The 21529-nt window shown below is 37.2% G+C and overlaps 1 protein-coding gene across 2 annotated transcripts in view; it reads right to left on the minus strand.

Moving 5' to 3' along the window:
- zfhx3 (zinc finger homeobox 3) overlaps positions 1-21529 on the minus strand; it is a 321615-nt gene that overhangs the window by 15496 nt on the left and 284590 nt on the right. For both annotated transcript variants that reach the window (XM_037980053.1, XM_017441678.3), the window contains 3 exons: positions 13816-13923; positions 4121-4257; positions 3375-3575 (listed from right to left, as the gene is read on the minus strand). In XM_037980053.1, the coding sequence (XP_037835981.1) occupies positions 3375-3575; positions 4121-4257; positions 13816-13923 (446 nt within the window). The remainder of the gene's footprint in view (positions 1-3374; positions 3576-4120; positions 4258-13815; positions 13924-21529) is intronic.

Raw genomic sequence — 21529 nt, forward strand, 5'->3', positions numbered from 1 at the left:
TATATATATATATATATATATCCTTTGCCATGCATATTCAGTAAAAGTAAGGGAAAAGATGGAGTGCAATGACAGCAAGTTAATAGAAAGAAATGGTGAATGCCTGAAAACATCATCATGTGCATTTTGCAAGAAACAAAAGTCACCTATTTCAAAATTAATTAGTATTCTTTAACATAGACATAAAAAGATAAACCACCTTTCCATCTGCATTAACCAGATGTTTTTTAAAAAAAAGGTGCTGGCTTTAATGTGTGTTATATTACTTCTGTTCTATCTCTTCTTGTAGTGATTCAGTACATTACTAGCTCTATAAAAGAAATAAATATTGCCATCTACTATACTAATGTGTTTGCCATTTATGTTGTAGTTGGGGGGATGAAAATGGTTAGGCAGCAGGCAGAGCAATGTTTTATACGGTGATTGTCCAGCAAGCTATTTAGCGTCACAGGATAGAAGAGAACAAAGATTTGCTCAATGATTTACATAAAAACTGGAAAAACAAATTTTATTTGTCCTAGATGGGTATTAAAGGATGCAAGGAGAGTTTTATTTCCTGGTTAAGAGATATGAATAGAAAAGAGAAAAGGATTTGCCAGTGCAGTTCATCAGATTTTTATTTTTTTTGCCTAACTTCAGAGTCACTGGCTCTGAAGTTATGGCTCCACATACAAAAACACTGAAAGTTTAGCATTTTATTTACTTGCACATTGCCACTTATTCTCTACTATTATTGATTAAATTGATTTCTAGAAAACAACATCTTTTTTTCTGTCAGAGCAATTTAATGAAGTTGTATAACTGTTAATTAACTATTAGATAATCTGTGTCACAATTATTATTTTACCACTCATGATAAAATGGTTTGTTTTGCCCAAAATAGAAGAGACATTGAAATAATGTCAGGAAAGTAATAAATGAACTGAGAGCTAAGAAACCTGCTCATCTTGAGATCATTGAACAAAAAAATACAAAAAATGAATTATGAATTCACCTCTTCAAATGACAGCAATTAGAGGAGAGGTTGAAAAGGCATGTTGAAGATGAGCATAAAGTCAATGAAAAAATAGAAAAAAGTCAGAATCTTAAAAGGTTTAATCATTTCAAATCGGCAAATGGGTTTGCTTGCAACCATTTCACAATTAACAGCATTCTTTGTGTCAAAAAAAGAGCTAAATGTTGGCAATTTAGAGCAGCGAATGCATGAGGGACAATTGTTCTCGCAGCCGAACAGCTACTGCAGGCTGAGGGATTCATTAAGAAGCATTTACTCGTCTTACATTGCTGAATTTTTGTACTGGTCCTTGACCTGACCCAAAGCTTGAGATGTGATTCGTTGTAATTTGTTTAAGTAGCAATGCTGAGCTGATAGAAAACAGAGCTTTGACAAGTTGTTGTTCTCTTGCTTCATACAGTGCAAAATACTTTTGAGCTAACTCCCCAAGGAAGAAGATCTTCTGAATTGAAAAATTGGATTCAGAATTGGATAGGTGTGTTTATGCGATACAAGTTCCAGAGATAGCAACACTATTAATTTATTTTTATTTTAAAACAATAAATTATTTATCTTTCTGTAAACCAAAATATTTGTAAGGATAATTAATGCATTGTATTGCTAGTACTAGTTAGCCACAGTTTAGAAAATGCATACCAATCTAATGTTGTGCAAGTTAACATTGTACAAAACCATTTTTAAAGTTTAAACAAACCTGTTTATGATTATATTTCATTATTTGAATTTCTGAACTATGGTCATATTCCCACATTGTATTATTTCAAGTTTGATTGCTTTTTTATTGGTTCTCCTAAAACATTTTCTCATTATTGTGCCGAGTTGTGCTTGTGTTCCAGGATCTGTAAACATATTCCCACAGAAGACACCAGATTTTGCAATGATTTCTCCTCTAGAGTACCTTTTTTCAAATATATATTTTATTCTATGTGTAGTAAATTTAAACAAATTTATTCTCAGCGGTTGTATTAATCAGACTAATGTTTTGTTTGATGTGGCAGAAACAGAATATTTGTCATAAGAATGTTATGAAAGTAATGTTGGAGGAAAAAGTGACTTTAATAAAACCTGTAAAACAGATTTTAAGTCAGCTTTCTTTTTTACCATCAGTTCAGTGAAATTGGCTATGTATTAAAATTCCTTTTTATATTTAAATCACAACTGATTTTAATAAGGTTGGCATTTATTTATTAGTTTATAGCTTCAAGCACCTAATTGCGTTTAGACATAAAATACATAGATGCAGTTTTGTGTATGCAGCTGATCTCAGTACAAAGTACATTAGTACAACAAGGAAAAAAATAGTACAGAATTCTCTAAAATATTTTTAAAAACAGATAAAGACAAGTTTTGATTTATTAAAAAACTAAGTCTCACTTGCCAAAATTTGCAGCAGTTAATTCTCAAATATAAAGTGATTTAAACATCATCAAATTTTATACATTTTAGACTCTGATTGATTTCATTTTTTTACATTCAATAATGATACTGGCTCCCAAACCTGATGCACATTGTTGCATTTATCAGTTGTTTTAATAACTGTCAGGACTGTCATAATCAAACAGAGGCAAAAAATATACAAATGCATTTACTTAGAGCAGGGGTAGGCAGTCCTGGTCCTCGAGTGCCACTATCTTGTATGTTTTATTTTTTTCCCTGCTCCAACACACCTGATTCAGTGGTTAAATGACCTCTTCTTGTTCTGCAGAAGCCTGTTAATCACCCATTGATTCAAATCAGGTATGTTGGAGCAAGAAACAAGTAAAACATGCAGGATAGTGGCACTCGAGGACCAGGATTGCCTACCCCTGACTTAAAGTGTAGTTTAGGTCAACAGCCATTTTGCATGTTTTCGAAGAACAGCCATTTTGCCCCCTGAAATCACATTTATGGTATCAGTCTTACAATAAAAGTTAATGTTTCTGACTTGTTAATATACATGAAAGAATGATGATTTTGAATGATGATAAACTTTGCCTCTAAAGTAAGTTTACAATTATAAAATATTACATTTTTAAAATGTACTCTGGTGGAGAAATTGTAAGGTCTGATTGCTTCTGTTGGAGCACACTACCAGTAGTTGATGGCAAAAAAATAAACATGCAGGCACAATTAGGCATAACACTGGTTTCAGCAGAACTGGTGTTAGTGGTGTCCTATGTTTCTCTCACACCAGCAGTAGCCATGCTAGTACATATGCTCCTAACTAACTGGAACTATTTAAAATGCAAAAATGTGCAGAGTTCTCACTTCAAGACACCTGTTTGCTTTACAAAAAAATAAGTAAATAAAACATTTAAACTGGCAAACATTTTCTGTTCCTTCTGTGTCCACTTACACTTAAAACACAAACAGGACTTACTGTAGCAATTAGCTTGTCAACACAATCAGGTGCAACACTGTGGAGGTGTGTGAGGTGGAACTGCAGGTGGATCTTGTTGTTGAGCATGTCTTGGCATAATGGACAGCGCAGCATGGGCTGAACAGAGTGCTGCGTCATCACGTGCATTCTCAGGCGATTCAAGTCTGTGTTGGTGAACTTGCAGTAGGGGCACTGGAACATCTGAATGGTGGCAGAAACAGGAACAGAAAAAAAATATAACTGGGTGGGGGGAATACAGGGTTAACAGGGTGAAATATGTACATTGAGCATGGTGGGCCTGCCTGAAAAAAAGCTGTAGATCAGGAGAAAGAGTGAGGGCCCCTATTTTAAAGGAGCAGATCTCTCTGATCATAGACACGTGTGTAAAAGTGAGCTCCACAGAGTCTTGGCACTGACTTCAAAGTGGTCTCATCTGTCAAATACCATATTGATTTTCCATCTTACACACAATTAGAAGTGCTACCAAGAAGAAAGAAAGATAATTTTGAGTAGACTTAAAAAGAAAATCTACACAACATGAAAAGAGTTGGGAAGATAACCTAGTAACTAAACTGCTGGAAATTATTAGCATATTTTTATATTGAATTGATGTGCAAGTTTAAGACTTATAATTAGATTTTAGTAATTGAGGATGGGATAACCTTCAGCAAGAAGTCTGTAATTCAAAGAAAAGCAAAGTTTTATAAACATCACTGGGTGTCAGTTCTGTGGTTTGGGATGCTCACCTGCTCCACAGCTCCCTTCTCAGCTGTCCTCGGACGCTTCGATGAGAGCGGGCTCTCAGAGGTCTCCGACTGCGAAGGGGGCCTTTTTGAAGGAGCAGGTGAATCTGACTGGTGCCGTTCCAAGTGGCCGGACAAAGCTGAATACATTCACACAGAACAAAAAAAGGGAAGGTACATGTTAGGACTTTGACATGTGACTTTGTTTTATCATGAGAGCAGAGATCTGTCAGTATCAGTCCACTTAAATGTACTGTAGATCGTTTTTGTGATCACCTATCAGCTTTTGTCCATTTAACTGTCAAATTTAAGTAATGTAAAATATTTTCAAGTGCATGTCCAGTCTAATGAGATTTTCTAAACGATTCTCATTCAAAATCAACACATAAAGAACCCCCAAAAATGTGTATACAAGTTTTTTAATACAATGTTTGTCCTTGTCAAATAATCGTTTCATAGAGCTGAGGGAGAAGGTAAAATTGAACAGTTTTAAAATTTAACCAAGAGTCTAAGTTTTACCTCATGAAAATGTATTTTAAGACTAAGAATAAAGAAAAAAATGCTTTTAATTTATTTATTTTATTTACTTTTTATTAAGATGTCTCTAACACTTGGAATTACTTTTTAACTCTTTATCTTAGGAAGATAGTCAATACCAGTATATTCTAGTTTTGTTTTTGTTTGTTTTTTGTGCATTTCTATTTACTGCATTCTAGTTTCTGCTAAGGGTCTGTGACAAGAAAAAAATAGAACATTACAATGAAAAAAACCTGGTCTCAACCCCCTGCGCAAATTTCAGTACTTTCCCAAAGCTGTTTTGCATATGACAACAAGCCTTCTTTCAACTCCCAGATTTTCAAGACATAACAGCCTGCCACCGGGCACAATGATGCCATCAGAATGACTATTAGTCATTTCCAAGCATATTCACATACAGCTGTGCTTTGGTGTTCAGTCTGTGGAAATGCAAAAAGGCTACAGTCATTGTCAGGTGGGTGTCAGTCTTTTCAGTTTTGTAAAGCCACTTGAAGTGTTTTACTGGCTTCCACACCAAATTAGATGGCTAATCCTTTGAATGCAAACGACGCTGATGTTACCAAAACATGTCTGGTTCTTTTTGTGTCTGCAGAGCAAGGTCTTACACAAGAGAACCTGCAAACCACTTTTAAACTACTCCACTTTATAAAAGAAAGGATCAGCTAGAGTTTGCAAAAAAGGAAGCAAAACATGGGTCAAATAGCTAAGCTGAGATTGCCAAGAAACTAAATCCACATAGACCCTGTGAGGTGGAACTTTGCTTTGTCACTAGCTGAAAGAGTTCAGTGCGAAACTTAAGAAGTTGTCTCACAACCCCTCCTAATGAGCCCATAAAGAGTGAAATTACCCTGATTTGTACAGTTCTAGAAGGGCAAATTGAGAAGAGAGGGCACTAGTAGTGAGGGAGGGATGGTGTGGCAGGGGGTCAGGTTAAGCAGGGCTGACCACACTCCTGCTCCAGACATTAAAATGTCACCTCCAATCAGGACAAGGGCAGTTGAGGTGATTGCCCAGTGGGAGACCTGGCTTTTGGACAGAGCAGCCTGGAAGAGCTCCCAGAGACACCGGGATCAGCCACAGAGACCTTATTAGGGTCCAGTCACAGCCAATCCCATTAAACACATCCGCCAATAAACAGAGGGAATGTTAAACAAAAGGAACCTCCCATTCGCTGACATTAACCTCTCGGTCATGGTACTGTCCTCACCAATTCATTCTCCAACTCCACTCCAGTCCACATCTTCTTCCCCCTTAACCTCTTCTTGTAAGAAAAACTAAAGAAATGATCTTTGGTCATATTTAAGTTTTGAAATTTGAATTCCGTTAAAGGTTATTTTTCCTTACAGACACATTGTTCCCAAATTCTGAGGCTGCACTGCATATGACAGTTAAGAAACTGGTGAATGATCTTAACCCTTTATCTTTTCATCTCTTCTTCTGCAGCTCATTATTTCAATAAGCAGCTTCTTGACTATAATTAACATCAACACCCACAAGGAAGGACGACTTCTCTCCATCCAGCTGTACAAAAATTAAGGCAGAAAGACATAATTATGAAATGTGTGATTGCATTTTTAGTAAAGATTACTTCTGCAACAGCAAGAGAGAAAAAGTATAAATATAAGGCAGTTAAATCTCAGCTATAAAGCTCATAAAAAGAACACAAAGTATGTGTGGATTACTGTAAGTATCAAGCATCCTCTCAGCCTCATAATTAAGAGAATAAGCACAGCGATTATACTTTCACAGCTGCTCAATTAGCACCAGAGAGGTGCAACAAGTGGCTGTTTATGCCAAAGCACAGGAAAGCTGCTCCAAACCTGTTTTCTAGTTCAGCTGCTTCATGCTGAAGTGTCAGCGAGAGAGAAAGCATGTAAGGTGAACGAGGATGGAGAGCTACAGAAGCTTTACTCTGTGAAGTCTCTCTTGTCGTCACGGCCATTTGGGACTTCATAAATCAGATCCATTGCTTTCTCCTAAGAACAACACACCCCAACGCCATCACCAGCACCATGACCATGACTAACATCTAACCACTGTATCAATTTTTTACTTGTCAGGGGTGGTGAAACAATGACTAAAAACTATAAATAAAATGAAATAAAATAAAATCATACAATTTTTTTGTCACTGTATACAGTCTGAAATATCAGATTGGACACCCTTTGTAAAAGATGTGACACACAGACCTATGACCTAAATAGAAGTTCAATACCAATGACAAACATCTTGCTGGGATGGAACATGGTAAAGAACTTTCACAAGGACACTGTCAAAAATGAACAAAATAATAATAATAATAATGCATAATATATAAAAAACATGTGACTGCAATATCAACATGTTCAACATCAGTATCGTACAGGATTGCTTGGACTGCAGTAAATCATAAGCCATTGCAAGCCATGCACCTATGCTCTTGCTCCCCTTGATGCCCCCACCCTGTTTAATTGATGATGGCTGAGGTGCTAAAACACAAGGAGACGGCTGTGAGGGTTCTGATGAAAGAACTGTTAGAAAAAAGTGAGAAAAAAATGTGTATGCATTGTCACAGATATTGTCATTGTGATATTCAGCAATATCACAGTTGTGTGGTTTTATGTCATCATGCATCCTTGTTTCTGCTTTTTATACAATGTGATTTAGACTTGAGTAAAAACATTTTAATATCAGTACAGTTAGAAGCTCTGGCATAAACATTATCAACTATTTTTCTTTTTAAATAAAGGGTAGTGTGGTACATATACAAAAAGTAGGTAAAAAAAACTAATGAAAAAAATGTTGCATTTATTTCTAGTTTAATCAAAAAAATAATGTGACTTGTGCTGGCAAAATGAGTCAGAATGAACCCAGGGTGCAGTGCAAAAAACGTGAAAATATTGATTTTTGCCATAATAGAGATTTGCCTAAAAATAAGACCATAAAGACACCATCTAGAAATGCCAGTAACTTAAATAGTAGAAAATCTTCTTAATCTACCTTTAAATCAAAGTTTTCTAACAGGTATATCTTTAATAATAAGCCTTAACTGTTTATTTTCCTTTGAAATTTATCATTTTGCTTGATGTCATTGGGAAGCTTTGGGGTTTCCCTTTTTAATTATAAGAGCTGGAATTCACAATTTTATCACTTAAGACCAATACAAATAAAAGCTTTCAAACCAGCACTCTCATGAACAAAACTAGCTTGTTGCCAGGTGATAAATCACCAAACTTCAACAAACTACATATCAATTTGAAACTTTTGAGATGGAGAACTGGAAAATGATAACTCATTATTGAAAAATTCTTCTTTGTGATTCATTTTGCCAGCAAAAAATTGAATTTTGCAAGCATACATGAATCTACTGCTTTATTATGCATTAAAGTTCATTGGTCCATAGGACAGAGTGTCTCCATTTACACTAAGCTCCTTTTAATAGATTTACAGGGTGTTTTTTGTTTGTTTTTAAATAGTAAGAAACCACTGAAAAGTGAGCAAAAATCCTATAAGCCAATAAGGTGATATTTAATTCATGACCCTTTTCTGTAAACCAGAAGCTTTTCTGCTATCAAGTCCTGTAAGAGAATTGGACTTTGGCAGCTTGTCTTTTTTTCGTAGCTGGACTTTATTATTGAACCTGCAAAAGGTTTGCCAGCACACTGCACCAGCCTCTGGAGCAATCCCCACAGCCTCCTTGTGCTTTCAATGGTGGTGGGGAGGAGGGGGGAAGGATGGCTGCTAGATGGAATGACTGACACAGCACAGACTGGATTGACCACAATAGGTCATCTCGCATAGAAATCTTCTAAAGAAGCAAAAATCACAGCTGCCCTTAATCTACGTCCTTGTAGGGAGGTCATTCATATTGTAGAAATAAAAGTAGACAGTATGGAAGCATGTGGAAGATTGAAAAAGTTTGCTGGTGCTTTTAAATGAGAATTTCCCTCCTACTGACTGAGATGAGGTGCTCATCATCTCCCCTTCTCATTATTCTAGTTCCTGTCATGCCATGGCAGCTACAGGCCTCAGCTGTAAAAATCATAATTCATCATATCTTCTGACCAGTGAAACTGAATCATTTTACTGTCACTTTGCCACAAAAAGCTACAGCTGACAATCATAACTTTAGTTCTGTAACAACAACAAAAACTCTCCATGCACACTGAAAGTCAAAGACCTTCTGTAGTAATAGTTTCTGAAAAGCACATCTTTCACCTCCCCACTGCCGAGACTGTCCAACACCCGTCTGCTTCTTGCAATGTAGAAAATCCTCACCTCTATTCCCTGGGCAAAGCTGGCTATTAATATGGAGATGATTCAACTCCCCTCTGTGCTACAAGTCATTTTCTGTCAGTGCTGTGCTAACAATAATGTCCTTTCTTTTTCCCTCATTTCTAAGCCGGTTTTTAATCTACAGCCTGTGTCAGAGCCCAAAGCAATAAAGGGCAGTGCTCAATTTCATCTTTTATTTCTGAAGTAATTACAATGCAATAAAAAAGTACTGAATTTTTTTTCAACTTAGAACCATAGACAAAAAATACAAGAATATTTATTATTATTATTTAGAAATAACTAATCATCTTGCTTAGAACAAAACACAGAAATTCTGTTATATGCGAAGAATATGCAGCCTAGACTGGTTAACAAGAGATTTTTTAGCACAGTTATTATTAATCTATGGGCTGGAGTCAGCATGACAAGTTATTCACCTTAGCAGGACAAAGCTCTGCTGCTTAGCTGTTAGAAACCTTGTGGTAAAACTCATAAACACTGAGCTTTCAGAGAGGTGCCTCACAAACAAGGACAATTTATGGCCTATTATCTTCAAAGACAAAAGGAATTATAATTTGAGGGATGACAAACACTCAAAGGACGTGACACGAATATGGAAACACTTTCATTGCTGGATTCTCACACCACTTATTGTTTAAAAGCAATCACCACTGCACTGAATGGCCTACAATTTAAAACACCAACAATATAAACTTGAATTATTTAATTTTAACCAAGCACGGGCATGCAATTTCAACTTCAGCAGAGCTCACATAAAATCTAAATATCTGCACTGATATATGGAGAACAATTCACATTATTTGGAAAGTGTGTTTTTGAATTGGCACTACCCAAAGAGTGATGGCATGAAGCAGAGCTGAATTCAAAAAGAGAGCTGACTGCAATGCCACAGTACTGCGTCTAGGGGATGCTAATCATCATGTTCATTATACAGATTACACAAAGCAGCCACAATGTAGAACGTCTGCTTCTTTTACCCACCTGAAGTGCACATGTTTTTGTTGAAGCACAACACAAAGACAGGTGGAGCGTAAAGCACACACAGGTGCAGACACACACAGGCTGTATATTCTAAGCACATCTTCTGCAGCTGCTTCATTTAAACAGTTTCTCAGATTTAGTGTTGACATTTATCTGAAAACAGTCTAAAGCATTTTTGTACCGTGTGTGTTTCTGTGAAAACCTGCTGCAGAAACATTACTGGGTCAAAAGGTAGTCAAAAACTAATGCATGCGTCCAAGGGCTGCCATAAATAAATCAAATATCTCTCATTTAAAAACTAACAAAAGAAAACTACAGAACTAAAGAGTCTGAAAAAAATGCATGTTGAATTTGATTTTGTTCAGAAGGCACGTGTTTAACAAAAATATTTATGCTTTTGCACAAGATAAATTAGGAAAAGAATATTTAAATTTTTTGATACATAAACAGTATGTGCCTCATCCAATGGAACGCTAACTTGTTTTCTATGTTTCACAAAAATATAACTAAATACCTTTATACAGTCAATCTGATACCAGTAACTTGATTTGAAAGGCAGAAAAAAAAGGTGATATGAATTTATTTTAGCTGACTTGTAAGTCTTTCTGCTTTCTGAGGTATCTGAATATAGGACTTTATGGGGGGAAAACAAAAACAACAAACAAATAAAAACATTTGGCAGCTTCAACTAAACCCCAAAACTGGGACTCTATATGTTTTTTCTTCTTTTCAGTACCACTCCTCATAACTAACATATCATTCAGCAAAACATTTACTTGTCCACTTTTGCAGGTGTATCATGAATTTCCATCTTTTACAATGTTGTCACTTCAAGCTCTTTTTACTTTCCTTGTTTTTCCTGCACTCACAGTTGCATTCCTACACATTCACATGGTGCATACCATCTGTTTTAATAAAGTAAAACTCCAGTTAATATACTAAAGATCTTGCCCTTAAGCAGAGAGGTCTCAGCTAGGTGACAAATGTGCAAGCTGAAAAAGGCTCACAGATATCCATTTATGCATATTTTATAACATGACCCTTTGAATTTCTAATCATGAAAGATGATTCAGTTGCAGCACATCTAAGTCCTAAATAGAGTTATAAATATATTTAAAATTAAAGTATTTCCATCAGTTTAAATAAACATGAAACTTTTGACAACGTATTGTAATATAACAAAAAGTAGCACAGCATATTGTTTGCAGTGTTTTTCTACCAAATGACATTTACATACATTTGTATGCATTTTACATGCGCATCTATGTATTGTCCTTGAGACAAATAAAGCACAACAGAATAATGAAGGCATCTTTCAAGAGATGACAAGCCAAATACATATGCATTTTACAAAGGCTTCTGATGTACCTCTAAATGATTTTAATGAATGCTGAGGAGCTGTGGAACAAGAAAGAGAAAATGAGATTGACAAGGGCTTAAAAAGGAGGAAGTCTTTTTTTTCTGTGCTCGCTAGTACTGTCTGTCTGACAGTGACTGTCATTTGTAAAGGAACAATGTTGTGCTCTGTTCCAACAGCTACATGACAACCATGAGAAGAAGTACTTCACTACTTCTAATGATGGATTTTAGAAGCGGCTCAGCCTCAGACAGCAGGAGGCTGAACACCTCTCAGAGATAACAGGTTGGCCAAGACTCCTATACGCTGTATTTTAACAAACACATCCTCTGTGTACTTACTATGCAACATTTCAGACAATCAGCAGCTCAAACAAGTGCTCCTCTGTTTACCAAATGCATTGTGAGTTCTTCCTCACTTCCTGCCAACAAGACAGGTTTTCTGCATCTGCTTTGAATGGGCATTGCATTTGTCAAATGCAGAAAGTTTGAAACACAGAGAGAGACCTTTCCGTTACACTAAAGTTGTCTACTTTTCACTAACAACACAGCCTTGAACCCACCACACCATCCTACCCACCCACCCTTCCACTGACATCAAACAGAACCTCAGACCTGGTTTCCCTAATGCAATGCTATTTTTAACTAAGCGTTTCTAATAAGCTGCTGGGAAGCTGTAAATTTTTCATATGCAAGCACATATTTCCTTTGTGAAAACACAGAAACACACTTATTTGCTGATTAGTGACTGACAGAGGGGAGGAAAGGAACTGAAGATGCTTGTATCAAATTGCATGCCTTTCAAAAAGGAGGAATCCTAATGCAAGGAGTCGTCTTCCTGTGCACCACAGGTATGAGTGAATTATTAATCGGCCAGCTCATTTTAATGCTTTTTAAAGTGCTTTATTTTGATGTGCTAAAACATACTTTTAGCCATATTCAGTCAGGCATGCATATCATTATTTCTTCCATCAAAGAGGAGTGTCACCCTTTCAAAGAGCACAAACAACTCAGCCTCATTTAAAATAGAAGTTCAAATATCAAAGACGTTTTACAAAGGCTAGGCTTCAAACGCTCTGATGAAGTTTCGTTTTTTTCCTGTACTTTATAAAAACTTCGGTAGGGAAAAGGTGCGAATTGTTTTGCAGCTTTTAACCTGACTAGTGTAAATCAAAACATTGTGCAGTAACACAAGAGGCAAGACAAGTGAGAGGCATCAATCCAGGCCTGTTACTGCTCAGTTTCATTATCATCAAAAATTGTTTCTATTCAGTGAGAGATGTATAAACTACCAGCAATGTTATTTTGCTAATACAAAGTAAATCAAGCATGAAAAAGTGAAATGAATCTGTTTCATTCATACAGCTTCAAATGTCTCAATACAATCAGTAAACAAAGCTTTACATATAGAATTAAATGCAGTGATGCACAAACACTGTGCAATATGCTAAGACAGAATTTATTTTTAAACTAACTTATTCTCTCATTTAATTAGGGTAATTTGTTTTCAGACCTCTGTCACTTCGTAGAAAAATCTTTGTTTTACCATGCCCTCCAAACAAATCATCAGTACAAAATTCAGTACTGTAGATGGGTGTTTAGTCCACTTAGACCTGATACCAATGTAAGTGTATAGCAGCTCCATTTTTGCTGGTCACATGGATCATAATGTGTAAACACAATCAAAACAAAAATTTGTTCTTACTTAATTATGTCACCTAGTTACGACCCTAACTACCACAGAATAACAACAACTAATGCAAACAGTTCCTATGTTCTGTTCTGGCCTTGAAGACCTCCTGCAATTGCACCAAAACTCACTTCCATGCTAGGTTTAATGTTTAAACTATAATTTCCATGTTATATAAAGATTGTCAAAATGAAGATGATGGAGAATACATCAAACTCATTTTGTAAGTATATTTTAAATTAATTTAATGAGAACGTATACACTAAAAGAGTATAACAATAAAATACTAACAAAAAATAACTCTTAAATATAATGTGTTTCTAAAGATATTTAAAATTTTTTTAAAGTATTGATTAGAACTTCAGGCTTGAAGCTTCTCCCTTCAAACTAAGCCCAACTTCCTGCTTAGACATATCACAGTCATACAACAATAAAAAAGAGCATGGACAGAATTATTATGATCTGATTAAAGGAAATATACATGTTTTGTATGTGTCGAACTGTGTATTTATATATATATATATATGTGAAATCCCATATGTGCATGTATGTGTATGTGTGTGCACATAAACACTGTTGGAGATATACATAAAGGCCCTGTTTATCTATTGCGCAAACTGGGTCACGTCACTGAACATATTACATAAATTGACAGTTTATTTGGACTCTAATGTTTATGATTGACTTTAATTAGATAATGGAGTTTTGAAGGATTGTGTTCAATACTTAAAAAGGCTTTATATTCTAAATGTTGATTGATTGAGACAAAAAAAACTGTTCTTTGGTACCTTACAGTTGCATGGTCATCCATTTCTCTTGAATTGTACTTCCTAAATAGGCGTGTAAATATTGGCCTTACCTGTCCCTTTGGTGAGCTCCTTCTCCCCCCCACTTTCTCTGTCTTTGGTTTGGTCCTCCTGTTCTGTGGTGGTCTCACTAGCAGCCTCCACATCCTCGCTTAGCTCTCCTGTAGGTGGGGAGGGGGGAGAACGGGATATGTAAATCACGACGCCATCAGAATTGGTGGAAGCACTTAAAGGGACGGCAGCATTTTTTTCTATAGGAGCTTGCAACAATTACATTTGCTGACACACAGTTGCAAGGCTAGCAGACAAAGAGGGCAGAATCTGTTTTCTGCTCTCTGTCCAATATCACCTAATCACACTGTGAAATGTATTTGATCTTGGATTATAAAAAGAGTTAAATTGAAAGGGAATAGGAAAAACAAATAATTTATCTTTTGCTGTTATTAATAGTCTCAAAATCAAGATGGAAATGAGATTTTCTTTCTTTTTAACATGAATATAAAACTGCAAAGGAGAGAAAAACAAGGCACTCGTGTAGCCTAGTGGATAGATGAAAAAATATTTGTGACTTTAAGAAAAAGACCTTATATCAGACCCCAATTTTTCTCTCACACATCATAGTCAAAACACATACACACACACACACGCTCACACTTCACTGTCCCCTGCTGCAATCTGGTAGATTACTTACCAATCCCAGTAACTCCATTTTACTTCTGGTATTGTACTATTAAAAAAATGTCATAAATATTTAAAACTTTCAGGCCCACATTCATATTTTTATGCCAAGTCAAAGGCAGAAATCCCCTGTAACCACCTTAAAAGCCTCAGCTCGATATATCAGGCCATTTAGGAGCATCGAAGTCCAAACAATGGATATCCAATAACGCCATTTGTAAGTAACACACAGAGGAAAAGATAGCAAAAACAGATAATAAAAAGCGCATCAATCATGTTTATTTCCCTCCAGTGCCCCCTGAAAATCCCTTTTGCCTGTTAAGTTTGTTTAAAAGTAGAGAGACTTGCATGCAGTCACATTGATTTGACAACAGTAAACTAGGCCGCAGTCGATAGACTCTATCAGTTATTACACAAGTCAGCTAATTCTCAGCAAATGTACTTAAATGCTCTTTTGAAAATGCTTTCATGCTTTGGTCTCTACTCTATGAGCTATTGATATATTGACAAAACTACAACAGCTGCTGAAATATCCTGTTCAAGTATTCAGCCCTGCAGTCATCACACATCCAATCTGAGCTTGCTACATGACCACCCTGAGCCAAAACCGCTTTTATGACGTTACATTATCCCCTCACCACGCTGTTTATTCCTTCAGTCATAAAAAGCTGAACACATCCATACCTACCATATTCTCAAACTCACAAATATAAGTCATGTTCATAAATAAAAGATACACTTACGGTAATTACTGCATAGTTGTTTGGCAGTATCATCTGATGTACGTGTGGAATAAAAGGCAAAAAGGTGCAAATTCAAATGCATCTATAACAAACATCCTCCTTGAATGAACCTGGCTTTAAAGTTGTTGTTGCCATAAATATATTGTATCACTTACATATAAATACATGCGTAAAGATACTTTTTTGTTTAAAATAATAAATAAAAAATTTGAAAAAACCCTTGAATTTCTAGCCAGATAGAACCAGCACACCCCACTTCCTGCTTTGAATACAGTTGTAAGAAACAGTTGTTTGAGTGGAGTGATAGATGTATGGATTTTGTTGTTAAACTTCACTGCTAATACCAGTCTGATGGCTCAAGGTTCAAATAAAATATGTTTTAAAGAAATAAACTGGTTTCTATTAGAATAAAATCATATTTTAGCATTGTTAAAATTAGTTGTTTAATTTATTTGAAATCATGTGGGTTTTTTTGTTTGTGTGTTTGATTTTTAGACATTCTGTTTAGTGTAACCCATTTCAGACAAGTAAAACAGATTTTAAGCATTGAACAAAAAGCTCACCTGCAGAGTTGCAAAATCCCATCTAACTACCGACAGCATAAATCTCCACAGCTGTGTGAGAATTAGAATACTGTACAGCTGCATAGGTGCTCAGATTACAAAATAATCCCCAGGTAAATGTTTTCACCTTTAAAAAAAATGGGGCAAGGTGTCATTTTTCAGCTAGGTGGCACACATAGTAAGACTAATTCTCCACCCACACATCAATACACACCTTAACATTACAATGATAGGCAGCCAAGATTCTAAAGCTATTTAACTTCCTTGTTCCCACCCCCAAAATCCTACACAAACCATTTACATGCACACCGATATGTGTTATTTTCTCCCTTGTGTTTTTTAAACATCTCGATAAGGCAGCATAATCTACATGCATGACAATTTGAGCACGCAGAACACAGAACTCAATGCATAATTTATACAGAAATAGAGACACATGATTCCAGGAGCACTCTTACGTCTGTAAGTGCTAAATCATTTTGCCCATTTCTCGTCTCGGCTATTACAGAATGATTAAAGCTAGGCCAACTATAATTAATGAAAGGTCAAGAGTGGCCTAAGAGTAGGATGCAAATGGAAGAGACGCTAAAACTGTAGCCATAGATTAGCTCAGAAAATAGATTAGGAGAAACACTCAAAGCTACGGCAGTGGGCCATTTCTAACCCAAATCTGAAAGATGTAAAGGACAATAGCCTGAAGGTTGTCTTCTAATTAATTGTCTTCATTAACTGTTCTAATACAATGATATGAAACAGTTTCATTAATCTAATCATGCAAGCTGAATAAGCCCCACTGCCGACACAAAGATTAAACTCATCTGTTCTGAGCATATAAATTTCAGCTCTGCTCTGCCAGTCAGTCAGTAGGGACAGTTCATGGGCTCCAGCATCTCCAGACAGACACACACACACTCACACACCATCCAGGCGCTTAGCTGCCTTCTCTTCATATGTTCCTTCTTTTTTTCGTTTTAAACCAGTGAGTGCAAAGGCCTAATCGGACCCATAGGTGTCACTCTATACAAGCTGGGAGAGCAACCTGCTCACACACATTAAGAAGGTGCAGGAAGGGGGAGGGGGAAGGGGCCGAGCAGCATCAGACAGAAACGCATGAGGAAAGAGAGAAAAAAAAAGGGAAGAAATATGTGGAGATGACAAAAGCAGATGCTATGCAAAAGCTGTCCGGTGAAGATGAGACACCGAAAAATGGAAAGATTACCTTTAGATGAGAGAGAGCGGTCTTTCTTCTCCCCCGAAGAGCAGTGATTACACTAATGCTAATCAGACTGACAAGCACAAACGGCCTGATAAATAATTGATGGTAACCACTGCACTTTCCAGTATTCCTTCTCAGACTGTAGAGAAGAGCAGCAGCAAGTAATAATAGTCACTCTGGATATCTTTCAGAGGGTCAGGCTCCTCCTCCGTCCGCGGCCTCAGCTGAATATACTGCTATGATGGTAACTGCCTTTTGAAGTTTAGAATAGCAGTCTTACCTGAAAATGTCTCTCAAATAGTTTGCTGTTTTTCGTTACATATTCAGTTCTCAGTCAATAAACCTGCTGTCTAATTTAGTGTGTCCTGGAGAACCATAGTGGGGGTTGAGTCTAGTTTCTCCCTCTCTTTGGCTCTTGAATATCTGGAAAAAGGGTTGAGCTCTTGTGTGCAGCTTTGTGTCTAAGCTCTCAATACTCTCATTATCATTATTGAGGCTGTTGTCATTTTTAACCAGGTGTCACAGGACTGCACTGTAAATCACGAAGGTGTGCGCTGCCCCCTGCTTTATCCCAGGGTGGACAGCTTCCTTTTCTTTAACGCTGTGCTGTCGGATAAAAAGCAATCTTATTTCACAGTTCACAGACTCCATCTTTCTCCCCTGCTTCTTTTAAACATCCCCCCCCCCAATCATCCTTTGCAGCCCCCTCCCTTGTATCAAAGTTGGCCTGACTCTGGACTGGAGGGCGCAAAATGAAAGTGACAGGAGGGTACCATGGGACAATGAGACACAGGACCCATGCAGAGGGCTTTCATGCATTGTCCGCTCCTCATATCAGCACCTCTGCACTCCATACGCAGGACCCCCCGCTCACTTTAAAGGCAGAACATACAGGAAAACCCTTCCAACCCTCATTATCACCACCCCACCTTTCCAACACAGACACTCTTAGAAGCTCTCTCATCATAAAACCACAACTGAGCAAAACATGCCCACAAAGTAGCCAGAGACAAAATGGGCTTTTGCTTATGAACATCCAATAAACCACAACACGATGTTATCGGAAACAATAATGGCCACTGCATTATAATACTTAAAGCTGAATTAAAGCTAAATTAAAAATGGACACGTTATATGGAAAAAAAAATCTTTTTTTAAATTGCTTGCAAAACATCCATTTTGAAGTTAATGAAAATTGACAATGACATCTAAAATACAAATAAATTAAAGTTAAATAAAATGATAAAACAGTGTAGCAATATCTAATAAAATGCACCAAACAAGAGCTCAACTTGTGCAGACAAAATGAAAGCCTTTATTTTTCTCTATTCATACAAGCTCCTCACTGCTGCTCTCTCCCACACACTTTCACATTATGAAAAAGAAGAAGAGTAAGCTACCTCAACGCTTATGGTCAGAGCTGTGTTAGATTCCTGACCTGTCTACGGGATACTTGCTGGCCTCTCCCTGCTGGCCCTGTTGTGACCTCAGGATCTAAATGTGAATGAATACTTTGTGTCTCCATGGGGCTCAGTGCAGGAGGAACAAGGATAGAGGAAGAGAGGAGGAGGTGCAGCAATGGAGGAGGGGTACAGGGGGTAAGGAAGCTAATAACTCAAAAAAAAAAACAACTTAAAGTTAATCACAAACAGCAGTGATAGCCTATACTGCTTTAGAACCATGTCAGCAGCCCCTTTTAAATTGCTCCACTCCTTTCCCAGTGGTGCCTGCTCATCACACCAGTCCAAAGGTCGTCTCTGCAACACTTAATTTAATCTTCTCTGCATTTAAAAGTTAATGTTTTTCAGTATAGTTGAACATAAAAGACAAAAAATCATTTCAAGTGGCTAACTTTATAATTATTATGCTCTTGATACTTAGTAAATCATCCTTGAGCTGCATATAATGTACAAAAATCTTTTTCCTTAATGTGTTACCTCGTGGGAAATTATACTAATTAGAAATACTTCTCTCAATAATTGCATGTTTAGATACATTACAAATAAAAGGGGGTGCTGCTCCAGTTCTTTTGTCTTTACATTTTACTTGGGAGATGAAGGAGCAGAGGATCTAGGTTAATGTGGCTACACAGGGACAGAGCATTCAGGGACTGCTCACTCTTCTGCCCCATCTCTCACACACACACACACATACACAAAACACTGACTTTGTTGAATGCCCAAGATGATAGCTGCTAACTAACACATATTATGTCCACAATGGAAGATGCAGGCTGTACTTTTCCCTGCTAGGACGGTAGGCTAAGCGCCTGAATAAGGGCAAAAGCATCACAGGGCAGCACACTCCCATCTTCTCTGCCTGAGGGACATTGTCCCGCACAAAGAGCCCCTCTGCCTCGCTACTCTCCCACCCCCTCTCGCTATGCATTTATGCTTATCGTCTTCCACTTCTGCTTGCTTTTAAATCAACCTCTTTTTATTAATGCATCTTTCTCATTTTTCCTAAAGCTCAAACTACAATGCCTTCACTTATGTGTGACTATTAAAAAAAAAAAAAAACTGGGGTGGGTTAACAAAGGATGGGGGCAGTTAAAGAGGTAGCCACAAAAATAAAAAATAAAAAGCACCACTGCTGTCATGAAGGGCAATCACATCAACTCTGAAATATTCACCAGTGGTTTGGAAAATGTGATAGTACAGTTATGACAGGAGAACAGGCAACCCCCCCACCACCACCACTTTAGCCCACAGCCCCCCATCTCTCTCTCACTCTCTCTCTATCAGGGCGGAAGCGTGGTGGACATTCTGAATATGTATAACCCGGAAAATGTATTGATTTTTCATTTGGTGAAAAAGGGACACAAAAATCCCATAACCTGAAACTGTCACAGCTCTTTTGTTCATAGCTCATCTCTCCTGATGTTTGGCTTTTGCCACAAACTCTCTTTAATTACCTGGTATAGTAAGCTTCAGAGTTGTTCTCCGTAGAGACACAGCCACATACAGCCTGCTGGGCTTAACAAGACAGCCCACATCTATTATATATGACACACACCCAGCAGCTTTTGTTTCATATCTAACTAATAAGTGCACAGAATATGACTAAACCCACAGATTGTTTTTTTTTTATTAAACACAATATAAAATGCAAAAAAGCTGTCTTGAAGAAAACTTTAAAAATTAAAAATCCGGTGTGGCACATTAAAACGGTCTTTTTAATGGAGGAAAAAAATAAAAACTAATACTGAATGGTCCAAGCACTTATTTTATGTGCTTTTTGAAGCCCTTCTGCTTAACATGAAATCCTCCTATTGATCCAAGTTTTCTCAGGTAACAACCAGGTTCTTGTATGTTTCTCAGAGTGTGCACACTTGTGTCTATCTGTGTCCATTAACAGGTACTTATCTGTTTATCTCTCCTTTTAGGCACTGCAGACCAGTACAGTGAACTGTCTGAAAAAGATCTCTGTCTGTCGATTTATTGAATGTACCATTTGCATATCTTTGTAGCGCTTCCATCTGCTGTGGACCATTCTGTGGAGGTATTAGCTCAGAAAATCAATGTTGCCATGGTTGGATGTATGCAGGCCGTACTGCTGCATGTGCTAGGAGTCCGGCTCATAGCTCCCACATGAGTCCTATTTACATGAGTCCTGCTGGCATAGACACCCCCCACCCCTTAGTTCTTCAATCTTTGTAAACTTTGAGTGCACAAACACATTTCTCAACATCCCCCTCAAGAGTATGCTGGTTTGCCATCCTCCTCTGTGGTTGTGCTGCCTCCCTGTTTCCATCTAAAGCCCTAAGCTTGACCGTCTGTTTGTTTATGAAAGCGTACGCAAAGATAAAACAGAATCCAACAAGGTTATGAATACCAATTTTGCTAATCAATTTTATTTCTAATATAAAATGTAGGGTAGCATTGACATGTTTGCTCTCAAAGGTCATACGGCCTGATAAGTTTGAAATCTTTTGCGTTAGTAGTGAAGAAAGGTGGAGGATGGTGGGCTAGTGTTTTCATATTTATTCATTTATTACAGCTATTTCTATTTATTACATCATACACCTATACATTTATGGATAGAGATAGTTCATGGGAATACCTTGCCATGGATACTTATTTTTATTGAAGAGACTGCACTGGGTGTACAGGGAAACTTTTCTTTGTACCACCAACTGGTTACTCAGAGCTAATTGCTAAAGAAATTCAATGATTACACTGCACAGGCAGTTTAAAACATTCTGAGTGTGCAGCAGAATATTGGGTTGAAAAAAAAAACTCCTTACCTCCATCCATTCAGTTTCTAAACCAAATCAAACATAGGGAGCTTTCTTTCACCATTTGTCTTTCTTTCTGTTCTTCTTTGCATAGACCATCCATTACTTTCACATGAAATATGAAAAGGCAATATCCTCTCTGTGTTTGTACTGAAGCGTAATGCGATTGTGTTGTCATTTATAGGAAATAATCACAAACCTCTCTTTCATTTTCCAGTTCAAATAACCATGAAAAATTAGCCATCAATGTCAGGGAGGACAACAAAGGGATGCACACAGACTATTGCCTCACCACCGCGCTTGACATTTCTCCTTAATAGGAAAACGGGT

The sequence above is a fragment of the Kryptolebias marmoratus genome, linkage group LG15 (genome assembly GCF_001649575.2).
Source record: "Kryptolebias marmoratus isolate JLee-2015 linkage group LG15, ASM164957v2, whole genome shotgun sequence".
Lineage (NCBI taxonomy): Eukaryota > Metazoa > Chordata > Actinopteri > Cyprinodontiformes > Rivulidae > Kryptolebias > Kryptolebias marmoratus.